Below are 22,126 nucleotides of genomic sequence, written 5' to 3'. Positions count from 1 at the left end.
TTCCGCTTCAGCGGAAGAGCGCGAGACCACATCCTGTTTCCGTGTCTTCCACGAAATAGGCGACCCACCAAGCTGTATAAACCAAGCAGTGGGAGAACGACATGTCAAAGGACAACCGGAGTGATCAGCATCACACCAAACAGTTAACTTCAAGTCCGTATTAGCACGTAGAAGAATTCCCTGCCCCGGATTACCCTTTAAATACCGGACTACACGGACCGCAGCTTCCCAATGCTCCTTTTTAGGCGAGTGCATGAATTGGGAAAGCGTAAGAATAGAATAGGAGATATCCGGGCGAGTGACTCCAAGATAAATAAGTCGTCCTACCAAACGTCGATACTTGAGAGGATCGGGAAGAGGATCACCTTTGGCCAAAGCGAGTGTATGGTTTTGTTCAATAGGATGTGTTGCTGGTCGAGCACCGAGAAGACCCGTCTCCGAGATAATATCAAGTGCGTACTTACGCTGACACAAATACATACCCGAAGAGTTGCGAGCTACCTCAATGTCCAAAAAATACTTCAAGACACCAAGATCTTTCATATGAAAACAAGCGCTCAAATAATGTTTAAACTCTTGAATTATTTTCAGCGAGCTACCCGAGATGATTAGATCGTCGACATAGACCAAAACGTGAAGTCGTAAATCACCATTATTATCCGTGAATGTGAACAAAGAGTAGTCCTCATATGATTGTTCAAAACCATAGTCTTTAAGTGCCGTAGACAATTTAGCAAACCAACACCGCGGGGCTTGTTTAAGCCCATATAATGACTTATGCAAACGACACACTTGAGACTTATCATCCGTACGAAACCCAGGAGGAAATCGAATAAACACTTCTTCATTGAGATCACCATGAAGAAATGCATTATGGACGTCCATTTGATGTACCTCCCAATCCCGCGAGACTGAAACTTCCAAGAAAGACCGGACCGTTACCATTTTACAAACTGGAGCAAACGTCTCATTGTAATCAATGCCCTCGGTTTGATTATTGCCAAGTACCACTAGACGCGCTTTGTAGCGTTCCAAGGTACCATCAGAACGATATTTCAAAGTGAACACCCATTTGCAACCGAGTGCTTTCTTCCCTGGTGGTAAGCTCTCAACGGTCCATGTCCCATTTTCTTCTAAAGCATCAATTTCACCCCGAACATCATTGCGCCAATTCTCATCTTGAAAAGCTTCTGCATATGTCTTAGGTATCACACCAGCTGTGATAGCTACAAGGAACGTTCTATGACTTTCAGAAAAACGAGAACAATCAACATATTCTTCAATGGGATACCAGGTCGTGTCAGTAAAATCACCATCAGTCTCAACATGTGTAGTATTCGTTACATAGTCAAGAAGCTTAGCGGGGACAAATTTTTGTCGACAGCCTTTCCCCATCGGAGAATCCTCGCCAGCAGTGCTTGTGTCAGAATCATTATCGAGAACAGAGTCCGAAACAGAGGACGATGATATATGTGATGATGTAATCGGAGAAAACTGAGTCGGGGTTGTAGTTGGTGTAGATGACTCCGGAGACGATGTTGCAGGCTGCAGAGATGAAGAATGAACCGGATTCTGATACCATGATAGATTTGGGCTTTAACATGGGCTTCCAACTCAAAACCAATTGGCAATGAGTGGATTGGTCCTAACCCTTTATATATTACTTGATTATTTCTCCAACTACCGATGTGAGACTTTCTCTCATTAACACCCCTCCTCACGCTCAGGCATCGTTGGCTCTGAAGCGTGGGCATATGTGGGAATAACATCCACGGGGTGGCCCGATATGGGACTTCAATAACACCCTCCCTCACGCTCAGGCATGAACATCTGAAGCGTGGATATATGTGGGAACAACATCCACAAGGTGGCCCAACGATCGGGTGGCTCTGATACCATGATAAACCTTAGCTGTGTATAAAAGGTTTCTTATTCATTATAGGCCTAAGGCATAGCCTTATATACAAGTGATTAAACCTAGATACAAATTTGTAATTACCAAACTATAACTAGGAATATGCTAATTACATTTTAAGTCCTTATATTCCCCAATATTAATGTCAAAATTCAAAATATATAACACATTCTGGACATTATAAACTCCGACCACATAACATGCATATACTCGAATATTTAGTATTCTCTTATTAATTACCTGTGTCTACTATTTAGGTAGAATACATATACTCATTGGAGGCATTGACTGCCTTTAAGTTTAGGTTAGTTTTAGGCTTTATATTTAAATTAAGCACATGCTCTTTTGATTCCCAACAAAATAAACATATTATTAAGCTTAGCTAGCTGTTTCGTAAATCCTCAAATCTTTCATTATAACTTTTCGATCTAATCCATAGATACTTCCATAAGACGATGTATAATAGTATAACTATAAACTAATTCTCCAAACCTTTTGGTCTTTCATTAATTTTAATAATTGCAAATGTTTACATATCAATTTAAATTTAAATTATTACACCTTGTCTGAAATATGAATTAATTAGAGGAACCGTGTGAACATGTCAATTGTGACCGAACCGTCTATAATATGGCACAAAAACGATGACTGGGAGATCCATTTTATATTTGCGATCTTGAATTCGACTCATGCCAACCAAACTATTGCTTTTCTATAATAATAAAATTTAAATAATTTTTTTATACTCGATATGAAGAAGAAATAATAATATGGATCACAAACATACAATATGTTCCTCGTGGACAAGTTCTTATTCGCCTAATGGTATAATTTGTACATAAAATATGTTAAGACGACTGTCAAATGTCAAATGTCAAATGTCAAATGTCAAATGTCAAATGTCAAATGTCATGTGTGGATGCACATCAATGTTATGATAGATATCCCAATTCCCAAGCATGCCTTCACGTAGCCAGCTAAGATCTTTGTATTTACAATTATTTCATACTCCCTCTAGATCATAAAAAATAATTTTTGAGGTTTTATATTTGTATCTAAAAGATTAATTTTCTATAAATTTTTACCCATTAATGTTAATAAATTGTGAATTTCAAGAATTATTAATTAAGAATTTAAAAATTTGATGAATTACTATTAATCAATAGATTTGAAAAATGGTTTAGTATAACTAAATAGTGCATTTATAATTAAACATTAAATGTATTCTTTAATTAGTGTGAAAACTCTAGAAAATCAATTTTTTTTTATACGGAGAAAATATTGATTATGAGAATCACAATCCTATTGAAGATTGAGAAATATATTGTAAAACGATATTCTCTCAGTTTTAAATCATTTAGACATTTAGGAATTCTATTGTTTTTATATGTATAATCATTATTATATTTCTTTTTAAAAAAATTATATTTCTTAATTTACCATATTACAGTCTTTTTTAAAGAGAATTTCTAAGAACAGTTAAGAGAGACAGTAATAAATGTATGTTTGTAATTGCATATAATTTATTGATTTATGTGTAAAAAACTCAAAATATCTAATAATTTGAAGGGAAATCGAGTGAATATTAATTTTGGTTGATATTTATCCTAAAACCGTACTTTTTTTCTTTCTTGTGAAATCCAATTCATTGATGTTAGGTAACCAGTCTACTTCAAATTTGTCTTATCATGTCCCTTTTTCACACAAAATTGCATTATTTATAATATGAACTCAATTTTGTTTACAAAAATGTAAAATTTATAACTATAATTAATATTATATCAAATACGAAAAAACTACATACGAATATGAAAAATATGAATTTTGTTATAATACATCATATTAGACTTATAACCGGGCCCAATAAGCCCATCAGGGTTATTCATTATGTACTCTAAAACCCTAGGTTTATATGCCTATATATATGTATCATTATTCATGGAATGGAATGAGATAACAATAAGTTTCACAACACGTTATCAGCACGAGTTTGCTCTTAACAACCCTAACCCTAAAAAATCGCAAAACACTGTTCACGCCGACACTGTTCATCGATACTGTTCATCGATACTGTTCGCCGATACTGTTCATCGACACTGTTCGCCGATACTGTTCATCGACACTGTTCACGCCGACACTGTTCATCGATACTGTTCTTCAACACTGTTCATCGGAACTGTTCATCGACAGCGTGAGTTACCGAGGTTTTAAGCTCCCGGTTCAATCCGTTCAACCCCAATTGGTGAAAGGTAAAAACAAAACCTTAAAAGCTTAAAGATCAAAAACCTTGTATTACTTAAACCTAACACTCAAAATCGAAAACACTAAGCCATGGCCGAAATCTTAAAACCTAAATCAAATCAAATCCAAAACCGCAATTTTCGTGTATCCCCTAAACCGGAAATCATTCTCGGTTAACTCCTAAACCCGAATATCAATTCGGTTCATCGGTTAAACCGATTATCAAACCGGTTCCAAAAATAATAACCGGATCTCAATCTGGGTAAACCGGTTCAAACTGGTTAATTCTAAACCGGAAATCAATTCGGCCCAAACCGGAATCTAATATTCCGGTCCATCTTTAAACCATTAAACCGAACTTATGTTCCGTATCCTTAAAATTTACGATTCCCGAGAAAGTTTCCTAAAATAGAAACTTTCCTCATTTAGAAAGTTTCCCAAATTAGAAACTTTCCTCATTTAGAAGGTTTCCTCAAATAGAAATTTTCCTCATTTAGAAAGTTTTCCTCAAATAGAAACTTTCCTCATTTAGAAAGTTTCCCAAATTAGAAACTTTCCTCATTTAGAAGGTTTCCTCAAATAGAAATTTTCCTCATTTAGAAAGTTTTCCTCAAATAGAAACTTTCCTCATTTAGAAAGTATTTCCTCAAATAGAAACTTTCCTCATTTAGAAGGTTTCCTCAAATAGAAACTTTCCTCATTTAGAAAGTTTTCCTCAAATAGAAACTTTCCTCATTTAGAAGGTTTCCTAAAATAGAAACTTTCCTCATTTAGAAGGTTTCCTAAAATAGAAACTTTCCTCAAATAGCAAATGACCCGGAATGAAAACTTTCCTCATTTAGAAAGTTTCCCAAATTAGAAACTTTCCTCAAATATAAAGTTTCCTCAAATAGAAAATTTAATTATTTTCATATAACTATCCTTTTAACAAACCCCTAATGAAATCAATTTCATGTTTCAGATGTCAAACATTCAGAAAGTCGAGTTCGAGGCCCTCAAGGTCTCCGGTGAAAACTATCTCGAATGGGCCCTAGACACCAGGATTTTCCTCAACTCAAAGGGACTGGGTGAGTGTATCAAAGCGGATAACACCGCATCTGATAAAGACCGGTCCCAGGCGATATTTCATATCCGCCATCATTTGGCCGCAAGCCTCAAACAGCAATATCTCACTCTTGAGAACCCACTCGAACTTTGGGTGGCCCTGAAAAAACGGTATGATCACCAGAAAACGGTGCTCTTGCCACAAGCCAAGTTTGACTGGAAGGAACTCCGGTTCCAAGATTACAAATCTGTGGATGACTACAACTCCGAACTCTTTCGGATAGTTTCAATCATGAAACTATGTGGTGAAGAGGTGTCTGATAATGATCTCCTCGAGATATTGTGCTTCAGCAACAATATCGTGCAATGAAACATACATTGTACGAAGATTTGTTATCCTGTTTGCTCTTGGCCGAGAAAAACAATGACCTGTTAATGAGGAACAGTGCCCAGAGGCCCCCGGGATCGGCTCTAGTACCAGATTCCCGCAAAGAATCCTACAATGTCCAGCGAGACAGATCCTCAGATCGTGGCCATGGACATGGGAATGGACGTGGGAATGGACGTGGAAAGCGTGGACGCGGAAACAGACGTGGCAACCGACATAACCTCAGTTATGGTTCCGGTAAAGGCCGTGGTATCTCTAAACCAAACCGCCCTGCCCACCCAACCAATCAGTCTGCCTGTACCAGATGCGGAATGTTCAATCACTGGACAAAGAACTGTCGTACTCCCAAGTTTCATTGCGATTTGTATCAGAAACATGGGAAAGCACCTGCTGAAGCTAACATGGCCCAGCAAGTTGATGCTAACGACACCACCACCGAGCCGACCGATCTCATGGACTACGAGACCTCAGATCTCCTCGATTGATTCCATCATCTGAACACTTGCTTATTTTGATTTTGTTTCTTTTCATTTTGGGGATCTGTTTTATTTTCATTTGCTATTTATTTTCAGACATTTTGATATTTTATTAATTTATGAATCTTATGATTTACTCATTTTTAAATCATACCTCTTGTTTAAATTGAAGATATGAACACTCAAAAGGATATCATAGTGGTGGATAGTGGATCCAGCCACACTATCCTCAAAGACAAGAGTTATTTCATAAATTTAATCATGCAAACCGCGAATATTAGCACAATAGCGGGTAGCTCGAACTTAATAGAAGGCCACGGCCAGGCCCATGTGTTGTTATCAAACGGCACACATCTGGACATTCCAGATGCATTATACTCACCCAGCTCAAAAAGAAACCTTTTAAGTTTTAAAGATATAAGACTTAATGGTTTCCACATAGAAACCCAGGGTGAAGGGAATAAAGAATCCCTACTGATCACTAAGATCACACTTGGCCATAAACAAGTCCTCGAGACTATACCCGCTTTATCTACTGGCCTTTACTATGCCAAGGTCAGTATGATTGAGGCTAATAATGCTCTCAAAGCCCGGTTCCAAGACTACACTATTTGGCACGACCGGCTTGGTCATCCCGGTACAACCATGATGCGGAAATTAATCCAAAGTTCTCAAGGACACACCCTTCGAGAAAACCGAGTCTTTCCTCAGCACCTCATGTGCACAGCTTGCTCCCAAGGGAAGTTGATCACTCGGCCTTCACCAGTAAAAGTGTCCAAAGAGACATTGCATTTTCTGGAAAGAATCCAAGGAGATATTTGTGGTCCCATTCACCCACCTTCTGGGACATTCCGGTACTTCATGGTACTGATAGATGCTTCGACCCGTTGGTCGTATGTATGCCTGTTGTCTTCTCGGAACCAAGCTTTTGCTAGGTTGTTGGCTCAAATCATCAGATTACGAGCCCACTTTCCAGACTTCCCACTAAAGACTATACGTCTTGATAATGCTGGTGAATTCACTTCCCAAGCGTTTAATGATTACTGTATGGCCATGGGGGTGACCGTTGAACATCCTGTGGCACATGTCCATACTCAGAATGGACTTGCTGAATCATTCATTAAACGAATCCAATGGATTGCTCGACCATTACTCATGAGGTCGAAACTCCCGGTCTCAGCTTGGGGACATGCAGAATTACATGCTGCTGAACTAATACGCATCCGACCATCTAGTGAGCATAGATATTCCCCATCCCAATTATTACAGGGTCATGAGCCAGACATCTCCCATCTCAAAACATTTGGGTGCTCAGTCTATGTACCCATTGCTCCACCACATAGAACCAAAATGGGACCTCAAAGGAGGATGGGAATATATGTTGGTTTTGACTCTCCCACCATCATCAAATATCTCGAGCCGACCACTGGAGACCTATTTAAGGCCAGATATGCGGATTGCCAATTTGATGAATCGGTATATCCAACATTGGGTGGAGAGAAACACAAGCTGGTCAAAGAGCTATCATGGAATCAAACATCCTTAAATTGGCAAGATCCTCGGACTCTAGAATGTGATTCGGAGATCCAAAAGATTATACACTATCAAAAGCTAGCTAATCAATTGCCAGATTCCTTTGCTGACCCGAACAAAGTAACCAAATCGTACATACCAGCTTGTAATGCACCAGTACGAATCACTGTTCCAACGGGACAAGTTCAAGTTGCTACAGAGTCTGCATTACGAAATAAACGTGGCAGACCTCTAGGTTCCAAAGACAAGAATCCACGGAAATCAAAGAAAGGTGCAATAGTTGAAACCGGGATTCCCAATATAACAGACATAGCGCGCGCTGAGACTCACTCTAATGAACCACCAGAAGAGGTTCGGGACGCCGAATCTCTAGGTTCTGACGAGATCGATAACGATGAGATCTCTATCAATTACAACATGTCTGGAACCCAATGGAACAGAAAAGAAGTCGACTTAAATGCACTCTTTGCATACAAAGTAGCACTTGATATTGCGAACACGCAAGAGGATCTAGAACCCACGTCTATCACAGAGTGCACTCATAGAACAGACTGGCTAAAATGGAAAGAAGCCATAAACGTGGAGTTAAAGAGTCTCAAACTCAGGAATGTGTTTGGTCCGATCATCCGGACACCATTCAATGTCAAACCAGTGGGCCATAAATGGGTCTTTGTGCGTAAAAGAAACGAACTCGGTGAAGTCGTTCGTTATAAAGCACGGCTTGTAGCACAAGGATTCTCACAGAGACCCGGAATCGATTATGAGGAGACTTATTCTCCGGTGGTGGATGCAACTACTTTTCGATTCCTCATAAGTCTGGCCATAAGAGAAAATCTAGATTTGCGGTTAATGGATGTTGTCACCGCATATCTCTATGGGCCCCTCGACAATGAAATATACATGAGATTACCAGATGGCATAGAGCTTAAAGATAAGCATGCATCTCGAGATCAATACTGCATCAGGCTGAACAAATCCTTGTATGGACTGAAACAAAGTGGACGTATGTGGTATAACCGGTTAAGCGAATATCTCATCAGAGAAGGCTACAAAAACGATCCCATCAGTCCATGCATTTTCATCAAGAAATACTCAAACAAAGGATTTGTAATCATAGCAGTTTACGTGGATGATCTAAACATCCTCGGAACATCTGGTGAAATCTCCCAAACAGTCGACTGCTTGAAAGCAGAATTCGAAATGAAAGACCTAGGTAAAACTAAATTCTGTTTGGGTTTACAACTTGAGTACGTTAAATGAGGAATCCTTGTGCATCAAGCGGCTTACATTGAAAAAGTACTCAAGCGATTCAATATGGACCAGGCCCACCCATTGAACAGCCCAATGGTTGTCCGGAGCCTAGGATTGGACAGTGATCCATTTGGTCCCAAGAAGGACGATGAAGAAATTCTCGGTCCAGAAAAGCCATACCTCAGTGCTGTAGGAGCGTTAATGTACTTGGCTAGTCACACTAGACCAGACATTTGTTTTGCCGTGAACCTCCTAGCTCGCTTCAGCTCATGTCCAACTCAGAGGCACTGAAATGGTATCAAACACCTCCTAAGATACCTTCAAGGTACTAAAGACTTAGGACTGTTTTACACTAACCACAACAAGGATGGACTAGTTGGTTTTGCTGATGCAGGTTATCAATCAGATCCACACAATGCCAAGTCTCAAACTGGTTATGTGTTCACGCATGGAGGAACAACTATCTCTTGGAGATCGATAAAGCAGACAATCACTACCACTTCATCAAACCATGCAGAACTTTTGGCCATTCACGAAGCCAGCAGAGAATGTGTTTGGCTACGATCCATGACTCAGCACATCCGATCAGATTGTGGTATGAAAGAAGATAAGGAGCCCACGGTTATGTTTGAAGACAACGCGGCTTGCATTGCTCAACTCAAGGAAGGTTATATCAAAGGAGATCGGACGAAGCACATCCTACCGAAATTCTTCTCAACCTCGGATTGGCAGAAGGATGGTACGATCAGCGTTCAACAGGTCCGATCATGCGATAACTCCGCCGACCTTTTCACCAAATCATTGCCCGCTTCAACACTCCGGAAGCTCATCCAACAAATAGGAATGCGTAGACTTAGAGATCTACGGTGATGCTCTAATCAGGGGGAGTAATGCGTGTTGTACTCTTTTTCCTTCACCATGGTTTTTCCCACTGGGTTTTCCTGGTAAGGTTTTAATGAGGCAACATTCCCCAGCGTATTATCGAGATCCCGATTGACCATCAGGTCCGGTTACTCCGTCCAAGGGGGAGTGTTATAATACATCATATTGGACTTATAACCGGGCCCAATAAGCCCATCAGGGTTATTCATTATGTACTCTAAAACCCTAGATTTATATGCCTATATATATGTATCATTATTCATGGAATGGAATGAGATAACAATAAGTTTCACAACAAATTTATATATAAAAATTGTTGTTGATTCTAGATATCTAAATATGAAGCGTTGCTCCACGGCAGAACAAAATAGCATTCACATCAATGGGATTGCGGACCATCACTTGTAAATAGTGCAATGTTTAGCAACCAACATTCGAATTTTGTTTCATTGATTAAATGTGTTTTTGTTGAATGGAATGAAAAAGTGGCAAACTCTTTAAAATAAGTTCAAATTCTATAATAGAAGCATATACGTAATGGAACAAAAAAAAATGAAATGAGTTGTTAAAATCGACTCTAAATGCCAAAACGAAGAAGATATTGAACGTGTACGAGATGGTGACACACACCATTACTTATGTTATGTGTAGAAGAAGAAAACCATCACAGAAAAGCTCAGTACAATAACATTTTGTTGCTCTATTCCAGAAGTTGCTTATGTAATGATGTAAATGCTTTTACCCCACAAGAATCAGGCAAGTCCACTAACAACATCATGCCATTTAAAAATGACAGAGACATCATAAAAAAGACACCACTTTATGATTCTGTAATGGATCCTCTAGTCTAGCAACATTAGTCCTTATAACTCTCTATACTTGGTCATCTCTTTCATAACATTCCCTTTCCAATTTTTATTTGCTTCTCCCACTATTTTTTGTTTGTTCAGAGAAGTTAATGTTACAAATGAACGTAAGAGATGTGAACTATCCGTATATTCTTGCTATATGGGTGTCTCATTGTAGTTAGCAATGCCGCCGATATAATGCACAAAAGCAACTGAAATTTCAACAACCTTAAAAGAGGAAATAGTTGCGGGAAAGAGGAACTGAATCGGCTGGCGCACATGTAAGGACCTCTCCGTTTGCTGTGACAATGTATGTCTCTGGGTCCACGGTGATGTCCGGAAGCGCATCATTCAGCTTCATGTCGAGTTTTGTGAGCTGTCTCACATTGGACACCGCTACAACCCTCTTCTTGAGTCCATATAGTTCTTTTACCCCGTTTCTCAAGGCAGCCTGGTTTATGTAAGAATACAGAAACTATAATTATGTTAACTGAATCCACAAATCAATTGGAGAAAGAATGGAAGATACAGAGGGATAAAAGATTATTTGCCTTGCTGACAAATGCAACCGAGTTTTCACTTCCGGCCTTTCCAAATGCTCCAAACATAGGCCTTGATATCACCTACCATCATAAAATGAAAGCAAAGACTGTTATATTTTTTTTTCCAGATTAACTTTAGAGACATGTTGTCAAGAAAACAAGTCCAGAAACTGGTATTCAGTGATTATTACCGGCTCAGGAGTGGGTATGCTCGCATTTGCATCCCCCATATTAGCCCAGGCTATATTGCCTCCTTTAATTATCATTTCTGGTTTTGCTCCGAAGAAAGCCGGCTGCCATATAACAAGATCAGCCAGCTTCTTCTCCTGCATACCAGTGCATTTTCCAATTGAGTAAACAAAAAACACTGACGTTAAGTAGTTACAGGGCTTCCACTATGCAGCCAAAGTACAACCACTACTGCTAATTCAGAATCCTATAGCCCTTTCAATGTAGAAAATGTGTGCATCAGAACCGATGTTTCACACAGTTTCCGAATCTATTGACCCACAGAACTAAAAACTTTCAAGAGGAAAAGAAAGCTGTATAGTTAGATATGAGACTTGTGTGGAGAAGATTAGCATACCTCAACCGAGCCAATTAAGTCTGCAAACCCATTGGCTATAGCTGGGTTGATAGTGTACTTTGCAATGTATCTCTTGATCCTCGAGTTATCATCATCAGCCATGCTAGGATCAATGGCTCCCCTCTGAGCCTTCATCTTGTCAGCAGTCTGCCAAGTTCTGCTTATTACCTGTAAAAATAAATGCCACAAAGTAAGCATCTCTGCAGAAAGGATAAAGGATTCAAGAATTCAAATACTATGAACCAAGAAGTAAAAAATTCTCCCATAACTTTCAGCTAAACAGAATCTAGCAAAGAGTAAAATAGCTTACTATAAAGAACACCTAGAATTTTAAGTAATATTTTCACAAATGTTTATGGTTAAAGAGATGAACCTCTCCAATGCGACCCATTGCTTGTGAGTCGGAGGAGATAATGCTGATTGCTCCCATATCATGCAATATGTCCTCTGCAGCTATTGTTTCAGCTCTTATTCTTGATTCAGCAAAAGCTACATCTTCTGGGATGTTCTTGTCAAGGTGATGGCAAACCATCTGCTTGTGTTTGCATATGAGGTTATTAACAAGACAAAAGTATAGTTATTCACCATCAGTTGTACACTCGTATTAAATTCTCATACCAGCATGTCAAGATGTTCATCCACAGTATTTTTCGTATATGGCCGTGTTGGGTTGGTTGATGATGGGAGTACATTTTTTACTCCACAAACTCTAATGATATCTGGCGCATGTCCACCACCAGCACCTTCGCTGTCCAGAAGGATTTAACAAACAAAAATAGCACTTCAATATTTGCTTCAAACATAGCCAGTGAATTTACTTTGATATTGTTGTTACATATTTAGTTTTATCAGCCAACTGAAACTTCATAGCGTAAGGGGAATTGGTTCAACGAATTTAAGATACTGACATTAAAAACTAAGAAGCAAGCATCTGAGAGGTGCATGAAGAGTGATGAACCTGTGATATGTATGTATTGTTCTCCCACGAAATGCATTGATAGTGTGCTCCACAAAACCCGATTCATTTAACGTGTCAGTATGAATGTTCACCTGTCAAATCAGAACAATTGAGTACATTTGGGAAACTATCAATCCTGTTTCTTAAAAGAGGATGTCAGGGAAAAGAAAAAACCTGGATATCATATTCTTCTGCAACTGCCAAACAATTGTCTATTGCAGCAGGAGTAGTTCCCCAGTCCTCATGCAGCTTCAATCCCATTGCTCCAGCCTCCACTATGTGTTGAAGCTCTAAGGGTTTAGCTGTATTTCCCTAACAACGATACATTTTCTAACCGTAAGAGTTCTAGTCGATGGATAACAAGCATATCAGTATCAAGAAGAAACATATCCCACCTTTCCTGTAAACCCAAAGTTTAGTGGCAGGCTATCCGTGGACTGCAGCATCAACTTCATATCGAACGGAGAAGGGGTGCAGGTAGTAGCACGTGTACCATAAGCAGGCCCTGTCCCTCCTCCAACCATAGTTGTTATACCTGCAGATAATTATGAATTGGAGAAAATGATCTAAATGCAAACAGTGGGAGAGCATACAAGAGAACATGCCACATAGTAAGCAATCTCTGCAGCCAGGCTAATCTGCTCACCGCTCGATACTGCTTCGTAGACCAATTGAGGACATATGAAATGCACATGACAATCAATAGCTCCTGCAGTTACAATCATTCCTTCTCCAGCAATAACCTCAGTCTTATTCTAAGAAAATAAACAAGAGAAGGTAAGTAAGTACTCCAAAATGGTATTTACTGTGTTTATATTGTGATTTAAATTACCCCAATAAGCATATTGCTCTGCACACCATGCATGGTATCCGGATTGCCTGCTTTCCCAAGACCGACAATATGACCATTTTTAATGCCGATATCTGCCTTATATATTCCTGAATAATCAATTATCACACTATTGGTAATGACAGTATCCAAGGAAAGAGCTTCAGATTGCTCTATTCCTTGACCCATGCCTTCTCTTAAAACTTTTCCACCTCCAAATACACATTCATCTCCATAAACAGTATAATCTTTTTCGATTCTTGCATATAAGTTGGTATCACCTAGGCGAAGCTTGTCGCCAGTGGTAGGACCATACATATTTGCATACTTTTCACGCGAAATTGTAGTCGTAAATCTAGGATCTTCCCCTACGATCCCCTCACTGCAAAGAGATCAGTTAAAACTTAATATAGTTGAATATGGGAGTAGGGTGACCATATTGAAACTCAATCTTGGAACATAAAAAATGCAAAATGACTAGGACTTAACCTAGCATCAGCATCTTCCAGGTGCCTAAAGCCTCTTCTCTCCATTATTTCCATCACAACTGTCCAGTTGACATCATCAACTAGACCGTCAACAATTCCATTTCCTCCCCTTATCACTTTATTTCCACCAATATTCACAAGTTTAACACTTTTTCTTTCACCAGGCTACGAAAAAAAAAAACAATTGTCACTGACAGGACTATCTGGTCATCCTTCAGCCGATAAATATAACAAAAGATATTAAGTGAATAGAGTGTGTAATGGCAACAGCAAAGAATCCCTAAAGATGATGCCATTTAAACCTCCTTTGTAAAAGATTTTTCAGGTGTTATAATGTTAATCTTGCTTTCTCTGCATTTCAATTCTAGCACAAACACCATCTAGATAGATGAGATTCTGAAGAGCTTATCTAATTGAGGCCAATTCAAAAATATGAGAAATGAAACAAGAGAAAGAGAGATAAAGAAATCGAACCTCAAATCGTACAGCTGTTCCAGCTGCTATATTCAGACGCATACCAAGAGCTTTACGTCTGTCAAACACCAACAATGGATTCACTTCAATGAAGTGGTAATGACTTCCAACCTGAAAGGAGACTCTGGAAAATTAAATATAACGGATTTGTAATCTATCTCCATGACTCCATCTATAAAAGATATCTTACTTTAAAACTGCAACACAGAAGAAGCAAAAGATATGACAAATTAACACACCTGCACTGGTCTGTCTCCAGTGTTCACGACTTTCAAGACTAGTGCTTTCCTTCCATGATTTATTATTATACTTCCATCTCCATATTTCATATCTCCAGGAATTACATCCTCATGAGCTTCTGGAAATTTATCCAACGAAGGAACTACAAACCAAGCCATAATCATATCATAATCTAACCACATTAACAATATTACTACTTTGACTAACTTCTATTTCACATGAAAAAGATGATTTAAGTTGGTTTCTCCTAAGCTTATAAAGCATACTAAATCACCAAAGCTTGATGTAAGATAGTAACCTTAAGAAAACACTTTGCCTTGGAAAGAAACATGTCACGCAAATCGACATAAGAGGATAACGCAATCTCACATGAGCAGTCTAAACAAAAAAATTAGAAAGGCTAACTGTAAAATGCAGGGATCGAACCTGGAAGGAAAGATCCATGTAAAGCTAGTTCAAGGTTCCCATTTTCAAGAGAAATCGGTTCATGAACGGTAACTAACTTTGTACCATCACGAAATGTACCTTCGACCTACAACAACCTATACTAGTTATAATAACTTGACAAGCCATGAAAAAAGGCAAAACAAGTAACATGAAAGCAGAACCTGAACCGTATACAGAAGATGTACAACAGCAGGAAGAACTTGTCTCCTGTTTACAAAACAAGAAGATGTAAAATAGTAGTGAAGATATCCAAATGACACAAAGTGGATTGATCTTCTATATAATTCATCATATCACCTTCCTAATAGTTGTCTTCCAATATCCATTAGCTCCGCCACGCTTTTCTCACCATCACGAATAAACTCAAGAATCTACACATCCATGAGAACCACCATCAGCTTATGAATTGAGAAATATTCAAAAATTGAAGAATAGTAGAGAGTAGTACCTGAGTAGCAATGAGTGCTACAGATTCAGTGTAATTGAGTCTAATACCACGAGCAAGACGCTTCTGTGCAAGGAAACCAGCTTGATGAAGCTCTAACTTCTCGATCTCTCGCGGCAACAACTTCATTTCTTCAACTCCCAAATCCAATCCAGTTACAGAAACAAACACGTCGCTCAAATCCAATCCAGTTACAGAAACAAACACGTCGCTGGGAAACAGATCAACGAAGAAACGATTCCGTTACCGTGAAGTCGTAATGGTAAGAGACTAAATTTGAAGTTGAAGGAGAGAAGAGTTGACAATCGGTCACTCGCAGACTCACAGTACAATTTATCTAATTGCTTACATCATGCATGCGTCATAGATTCCGATTCCTTTTTGATTCCCAAATTTTGTTTTAAAAAAAAACTAGAATCGAAACAAACCAAAATTTGAAAATATCCGAATAGATCTTAAAACGAACATATACTGAATTGAAATATTTCATGTACCCAAAATACAATTATATATCCAAAAATATTAGTTATTTATACATCGAATACTAAAAAAAATGCTAAATTTTTAAACCGAAATTTTTTTTATACATCAAAAACATCAGAAACAAAATATCTGAATAGATACTAAATTTTTTAACCGAAAAAATTTGAACCAAACTAAAACCTGAACCAAAATTTAAAAATATCCGAAGAGATCCTAAACTATAGAACCGAAAAAATTAAAATCGAATGCAACCCAAACCGAAACCGATCGGATACCCAAAGGCCCATGTAGTTAAAATAACAGTTTTTAAAATCCCATATTTGGCAACCCAGTTTCGATTCTTCTCTGATGTTAAAATACGGTTTTCAAGTAAGACTCGGAAAAAAAAAAAAAAAAAGCGTAACCGCTCGTTCGAAAAAATGCTCAGCTGAAATCAAGATTAACCGCTCGCTTTCCTCTGACTAACGTATAAAATCCTCAAACCAAACTAATTTTCTCAAAGTTTCCCAATCATTTTCCGGGAAAATTTACAGACGAGAAAACAAATATTCTCTTCCTCTCGATTTACGAAATTTAGAAGCAGCTACATTCCTCATAAATGGTACACAAATTTCTTTGTACCTACTCTTCTTGATAACCACAAATAATGTGGCATGTTTGGTTAATTTTTTGATTTTGGATTTTGACAGGAGCAACCAACGAGAAGGAGGCCACGACGTCGTCCTCTTGAGACTTGTGGTGGTGTGATACTCTCCATGGCTCGTGTTGTATACACAAGAAGCCAGACTCTGAAGAAGAAGAAGAATCTAGCCTCGTGGCTATTGCGGAAACTCTTCGAATTCGTTATCTTCTTTGTTTCGATGACAAGTCCGTTTCATCGCCATTTTCTCGCGATTCTCTCTGTAGCTGACGATCACATTCTCGCGTTGCAAGACGCGATTGAGACTTACTTCCCTTCTTCCAGCTTTGTGTTCGTCAAGATCTTCGATTTGCTGATCATTGTAGAGACTCTGCCAGAGAAATTTGATGGATTTCTCAAGAAACTTCCGAGTTTGATGAACCGAGTGGCGTGGCTAGATTGGTTGTTGGTTCATGCTATTTCTTGGCTTGGTTTGTTGGTGAACGTTTTGGGACGTTGGAGAGATAAGAACAAAGGGACGAAGGAGAAAGAGATCACGGTCGATAGGAGCTTTAGCAGATCAGGATCAGTTTCAGAAGAAGAAGAGGAAGAGAAGACGAAATTCGGGACAGAGAAGAAAGTGTCGTACAAAGAGGCATTACAGAGAGGAAGTAGTGGAGAAGATGGCGGTGGAAGCACTGGTCGCAGCAGCAGCAGCCGCGGAGATCCTATTTTGGAACTGTTTGAGACCGGATGGATTCAGAATCCCATCAAAAGAAGTAGTAGAAGCGCGGATTCGCTCACCTTCTCGCGTTCTGAATCCTACTCGACCTGATCTCTTTCGTTATACGAGTTTGAACCCGAGGGGTGACACAATAGATTACATGTTTTGGTCTCTTTCAAGTACTTCTTGTATTCTTGACTTTTGTAAATATCATATTCTAAGCAACCTAAGTTGAAGATTTGTTTACTCTTAACATTGGATAATTATCATTGAAACATAAGAAACAAGAATAGCAATAAGTGAATTGATGTTAAAAATTGGGGTTTTGTTTTATTTGTATTTACCTTGATATACATCTTTTTTGGCTAACCAAAAGAACAGCAAAAATCGAGTGTAATCACTAATCACAAAGAGACCTGTACATATCCTCTATGAGATGACTTTTGTAACTTGTAACAAAGAAAGAAAAAACAAAGCTTTACATACAAAGGTTGTGTACATGTGATATTTCTTCTTTCTCACTCGCGAACCGAGTAGCTTTTCTTCCACAAGAAGCTGAATGGTCTTGCCAACGACTTTCTTCTCGACATTGATTTCGACAAGAATCTTGGTTCATAGTCTGGAACTGGAGCTGAAGCTGGATTTGATCCATGGACAGACATCGGTGCTGAGAGAGATTTTCTGGGAGGTTCCTTTTGTGGGGGCTTATCTCTGTTTGGAGATGGCTGATCCCGTTGCTGCCGTTGTTCCCTAAACAGCATTAGAAGCTTCTGAGACTTCTCTCTGCCTCGCGGTGTCCCGTTCACTGAGATTGACACTAATGATGGTATCACACCTTCTTGTAGCACCATTTGGATACAAGACTCTCTTCCATTGCATAGAATCAAAAGGCATGAAACAGCTTGCTCCTGCTCTGTCGTGTCACCCATGTCTAGCACTGTTGCTAGACTGCTGATCATGCCTTGTGATGATACCGCTTCATCTTTGCCTTCCTGGCTCGAAGCTAGATTTAGCAATACGGCTAATGACTTCTCTGTCCACAAATTTTCACCTGTTGATGTGAGAAGGCCTTGGAGGCTCTTGATGATGTTAGTTGAAAGGAGAGCAGGGATATTGGGGGAATATGTGGAAAGGTTGTAGAGGGCGTGAAGAGCATCGAGCTTGCATTGGGTTTCGATTTCCCTCTGAAGAAGTTGGACAAGGAAAGGTACTGCTTGGCTTGAACCTATCACGGACTTTGCTTCATCGAGACAGGAAAGATTAAGATAAAGCGCGGTTGCTGAACCTTGGGACTCAGAAGAAGAAATCATTTTCTCGAGCAGCGGAATCACCCCAAAAGTTAACATCAACTCTTTGTTCCTGCAAACCATGGAAAAGAAAAACACAAATAGTAATGAGAAAAGTCACAATCTATTATTGTATTACCAGCATCAACAAGAGGTACGAACCTGTTGTTGTTGACGGCTAAATTGAACAGAGCCATAGCTCCACTATCCTGAGCTGACGCATTGTTCTCATCCACAGCTGATCCTAAGAACCGCAACAAGGCTTCGACAAACCCGTTGGCTCCCATGAAGATCCTGGCCTCTTCATCATCCTTCAGCAATAGCCTGATCTTTTCTACAACCTTGCCTTTTTTCTCTAAATCCTCCTCTTCATTTAAGATAGTCAATAAATCTTGATACCTCTCAAGTACATGTAAATCAGAATCCTCATCATCATCATCATCAGACACAAAACTTTCTTCTGTGTTTTGTCGCTCGACAACAGTAGTACCATTCTCCTCCAACGGAACAATTTTGATGCCCTTCAATTTACACGACCCTATACTGTTGACTGACTGTGATTTGGTGGACTCGGAGTCAGAGAGAGCTAGTCTCCAGTAGTCGAGGTCTTGAGATTCTGGCGGCCCACTAGGGATTTGAGTTCCATTCTGTTCACACCAGCTCGCAATAAGACCTTTAACACAGTTATTGGGAGTCAAGGAGAGATGTGGGAGCTGTTGTTGAGTCTTTGGGCAAGTATTGTGCCCATCACTAAACCATTTCTCAATACAGACCCGTTCATAAGTCTGCCCTGAAGCAATAATGACAGGATCACACATAAGTTGCAAAGATATGGGGCATCTCAATTCTTCGGGTGGAACGGGCATCTGTCCTGAATTTATGCTGTTCATGGGCTTGTCGTTTAAAGAACCAAACCTCGATAGCTGACGGCCAAACCCATGAACACTCCCACGATCTTCATTAAAACCCTGAACGGTAGGAGAACATGGATATGACCCCTGAGAGTCATTCTCATCCAAAATCTCACTTCTGAATAGCTTGGAGCATTTTCTCATAAGATGCAGAAGATAAGCCACAATTGATTCCTTACGCTTGTCTTCTTCAGCGCGTGCCCTGTCAATGAGTTTCTTTAGAGCCCTTCGTTCCGCCAGAGCCACTCTAGAAGAAGTGATACTGAGTCTAGTAGCTGCACGGTGGAAAATTTCAAGCTCGGTGTTGTCATTACAGTTGTCAAATTTTTTCCCTTGTTGGAGCAATGCAATGATCTGATCACCGACTTCCTTCTCCGATGGATCAAGCATGAACCTGGTGTTCTCTAGTTCACCAACAATCTCCAAAATCTGAAGAGAATCATAAATCAAAAATCAGACTTCTCAACTAGGAATTTTCATAGAAAATGTACCCATCAGATCTCTAAGTTCAACAAGCCAAAAACCAAAAACCAATGAGGCTTATTTTGGGATATCATCAACCCTGAAGATCATACTTATCAAGCAACGAATGAACTAATCTTAATCATCACAATGAGACAGTGTGCAATGAACAGAGTAAAAATTACCTGTGACCCAATTGAACTAGGAACAATGTCTTCTACACGTTTAAGACCGTCGATGAGAGCAATTTTCGCTTTCTCAAACTTTAAAAGAACCGCATCCCCCGTTATGGCCTGTTTAGATTGGAAAACATTAAAGATGCAAACACACAAAAAAGAATGCCTAAAACTTGTCCAAAGAGAGAAAGGAGAGGGGAACAAAGAGAAAAACTCACCAAGTAAAGTTTACTACATTCAGAACAGTGCTGAAGAATATTCTTTGCCTTCTCAAGTGCAATATGTAAAGAGCACAAGGCCTGAATCCCTGATTTACTACGCGGTCTAGCTCCTTCCAATGACGGGAAGATTGAGAGTACCTTGCATAGAACTCCAGATAGTTCCTTGCACATATCTCCATGTAACTGCGTTTCCATAAAAAAAAAACATAAGCTTTTAAGCAAACGCACAATAGAGCACAAGACAATGACATCATAAACACACAAAAATCAGAGACGTTTGAAAAATTGGTTCTTTAAGATAACCCAATTACAATTCAATGCAATAATCAGAGATGCAAATTTAGCCCTAGCTCAAGAAAGACACATATGATCTAATCAGATAATTCCAACAATTACAATTCGAAATCAAAACATTTCAATTTATAACCGAACCTTAGCATCGCTAGCCGCGAATAAATTCTCCTCAAGCTCTGTCACATCCATGATCCAACCTCACCAGACAAACTCTGAGCTACAAAAATTTCCCAGAAACAATCAATACATAAAATATCTGACACAAATCTCTTCTGAATTATAAGAAATTACAAACCAAACAATGAATCATACTACGAAATTGATTATAGAAATTACCGTGATATGAGAAAAAGATCTTAACCCAGAAAACAAAATTTTATTCAAACACCAAATCCTGGAAAATTTGCAATAACGGAACTGAAACACCTCCACAAAAACCGGGAAAATCTACGATTAATAAAAAAAAATTGCGAATTTTATTGTTTTTATAAAAAAAGACAACTAAAAATAAAGCTGCGAAGAACACGTGTGGAACCAGCAACAACCAAAAATGGACAAACAAAAAAAAAAAAACAAAGAACAGAACAGAAGAGATAAGATAGAGAGGTCAAACATACCGGAGAAATTGAGACCAGCCACGGAGGTTTCATAAAAGATAAACCAATCGAGAAGAATCAAAATTAGGGTTTTGTTCTTCTTGGTAACGATTCATGATTTTGGCCTTTTGGGTTAAATCATAAATGTGAGAGAGAGAGGAGAGAATAAAAAAGATATTCGAGTGGAGGAGAGGAAGTATACTTAAGAATCTCTGTGATTTTTAAAAAATTATTAAGTTAAGAACGGCATTAGCATTACTGTGATGTTAATTAATATTTTAATTTAAAACTAATGAACGGTTCTTTCTATAAATATTTATTTAATTTACTAGTTTTAGGAAGTTTTCCAAGACAGTATATTGTAACTGGGGGTTGACGTGAGTTTTCATTAGGCCTGGGAATATGGATAACTCGTTCGGGTTCGGATAAAACTCGTTCGGGTTCGGGTTGAATAGGTAATGAATTTATGGTACATTCGGGTATTCCTATGGTTTCGGTTCCGGTTCGGTTCGGGTATTATCGGGTTCGGGTCAGTTTGGGTAATACCCGAAATTTAAAATCACTTTACATACTCAAATGATCAAATAAAGAGAATAGAACATCAAACATGACATTTAAATACTAAATCCAATCCAAAATAACAAAGATGACTATTTCACTCTTAAGTGTTAAGAGTAGATTCTAATTATATATATACATATATAAACATATGTGTATTGCATATATATAAGTATATAACTATATAAGACTATATATCTAATTATCTA

At 38.8% G+C, this 22,126-nt stretch overlaps 3 protein-coding genes across 7 annotated transcripts; 1 reads left to right on the top strand and 2 right to left on the bottom strand.

Annotated features, from left to right (window-relative positions):
* Positions 1–10,433: 10,433 nt before the first annotated feature.
* LOC9324672 (urease) lies at positions 10,434–15,884 on the bottom strand. Of its 2 annotated transcripts, none has more exons than XM_002887083.2 (19): positions 15,768–15,884; positions 15,591–15,731; positions 15,440–15,513; positions 15,304–15,349; positions 15,122–15,227; positions 14,695–14,837; positions 14,456–14,566; positions 13,983–14,146; positions 13,497–13,875; positions 13,311–13,419; positions 13,060–13,199; positions 12,839–12,976; positions 12,665–12,756; positions 12,325–12,454; positions 12,080–12,238; positions 11,707–11,874; positions 11,312–11,446; positions 11,130–11,201; positions 10,434–11,029 (listed from the first exon to the last, which is right to left on the bottom strand). In XM_002887083.2, exons 2-19 carry the CDS (start codon positions 15,714–15,716, stop codon positions 10,808–10,810), a joined length of 2,514 nt encoding a protein of 837 aa, XP_002887129.1. In that variant the 5' UTR covers positions 15,717–15,731; positions 15,768–15,884; the 3' UTR covers positions 10,434–10,807. The 2 variants fall into 2 exon arrangements, with proteins under 2 accessions (XP_002887129.1, XP_020891240.1); XM_021035581.1 differs by having other exon boundaries at positions 15,591–15,764; positions 15,801–15,879.
* Positions 15,885–16,520: 636 nt separating this feature from the next.
* On the top strand, positions 16,521–17,776 carry LOC9323194. Its single transcript, XM_021035123.1, has 2 exons — positions 16,521–16,671; positions 16,760–17,776. The coding sequence occupies exons 1-2, from the start codon at positions 16,669–16,671 to the stop codon at positions 17,522–17,524; spliced, it is 768 nt and encodes a 255-aa protein (XP_020890782.1). The 5' UTR covers positions 16,521–16,668; the 3' UTR covers positions 17,525–17,776.
* A 13-nt stretch (positions 17,777–17,789) lies between these two features.
* LOC9323193 (U-box domain-containing protein 7) lies at positions 17,790–21,562 on the bottom strand. Of its 4 annotated transcripts, none has more exons than XM_002887082.2 (6): positions 21,381–21,562; positions 20,902–20,975; positions 20,467–20,652; positions 20,258–20,365; positions 18,862–20,039; positions 17,790–18,772 (listed from the first exon to the last, which is right to left on the bottom strand). In XM_002887082.2, the coding sequence occupies exons 2-6, from the start codon at positions 20,950–20,952 to the stop codon at positions 17,932–17,934; spliced, it is 2,364 nt and encodes a 787-aa protein (XP_002887128.1). In that variant the 5' UTR covers positions 20,953–20,975; positions 21,381–21,562; the 3' UTR covers positions 17,790–17,931. The 4 variants fall into 4 exon arrangements, with proteins under 4 accessions (XP_002887128.1, XP_020890779.1, XP_020890780.1 ...); XM_021035120.1 differs by having other exon boundaries at positions 20,902–20,980; positions 21,381–21,561; XM_021035121.1 differs by lacking the exon at positions 21,381–21,562 and adding an exon at positions 21,100–21,297 and having other exon boundaries at positions 20,902–20,980.
* Between the last annotated feature and the right edge of the window lie 564 nt (positions 21,563–22,126).

This window comes from Arabidopsis lyrata (assembly GCF_000004255.2).
Source record: "Arabidopsis lyrata subsp. lyrata unplaced genomic scaffold ARALYscaffold_2, whole genome shotgun sequence".
Lineage (NCBI taxonomy): Eukaryota > Viridiplantae > Streptophyta > Magnoliopsida > Brassicales > Brassicaceae > Arabidopsis > Arabidopsis lyrata.
Note: the sequence above shows the minus strand (reverse complement) of the source record. Positions and strands in the feature narration are given on the sequence as shown.

Excerpts from the sequence above, each read along its gene's own strand:
- LOC9324672 (XM_002887083.2), bottom strand. The coding sequence starts at position 15,716 with ATGAAGTTGTTGCCGCGAGAGATCGAGAAGTTAGAGCTTCATCAAGCT. Across the intron at positions 14,147-14,455 it reads GAACAGCTGTACGATTTGAG|CCTGGTGAAAGAAAAAGTGT; the intron begins GTTCGATTTCTT and ends TTTTTTTCGTAG. Across the intron at positions 12,239-12,324 it reads ATGAACATCTTGACATGCTG|ATGGTTTGCCATCACCTTGA; the intron begins GTATGAGAATTT and ends AAACACAAGCAG.
- LOC9323193 (XM_002887082.2), bottom strand. The coding sequence starts at position 20,952 with ATGGATGTGACAGAGCTTGAGGAGAATTTATTCGCGGCTAGCGATGCT. Across the intron at positions 20,366-20,466 it reads AATGTAGTAAACTTTACTTG|GCCATAACGGGGGATGCGGT; the intron begins GTGAGTTTTTCT and ends CAATCTAAACAG. Across the intron at positions 20,040-20,257 it reads CTAGTTCAATTGGGTCACAG|ATTTTGGAGATTGTTGGTGA; the intron begins GTAATTTTTACT and ends GATTCTCTTCAG.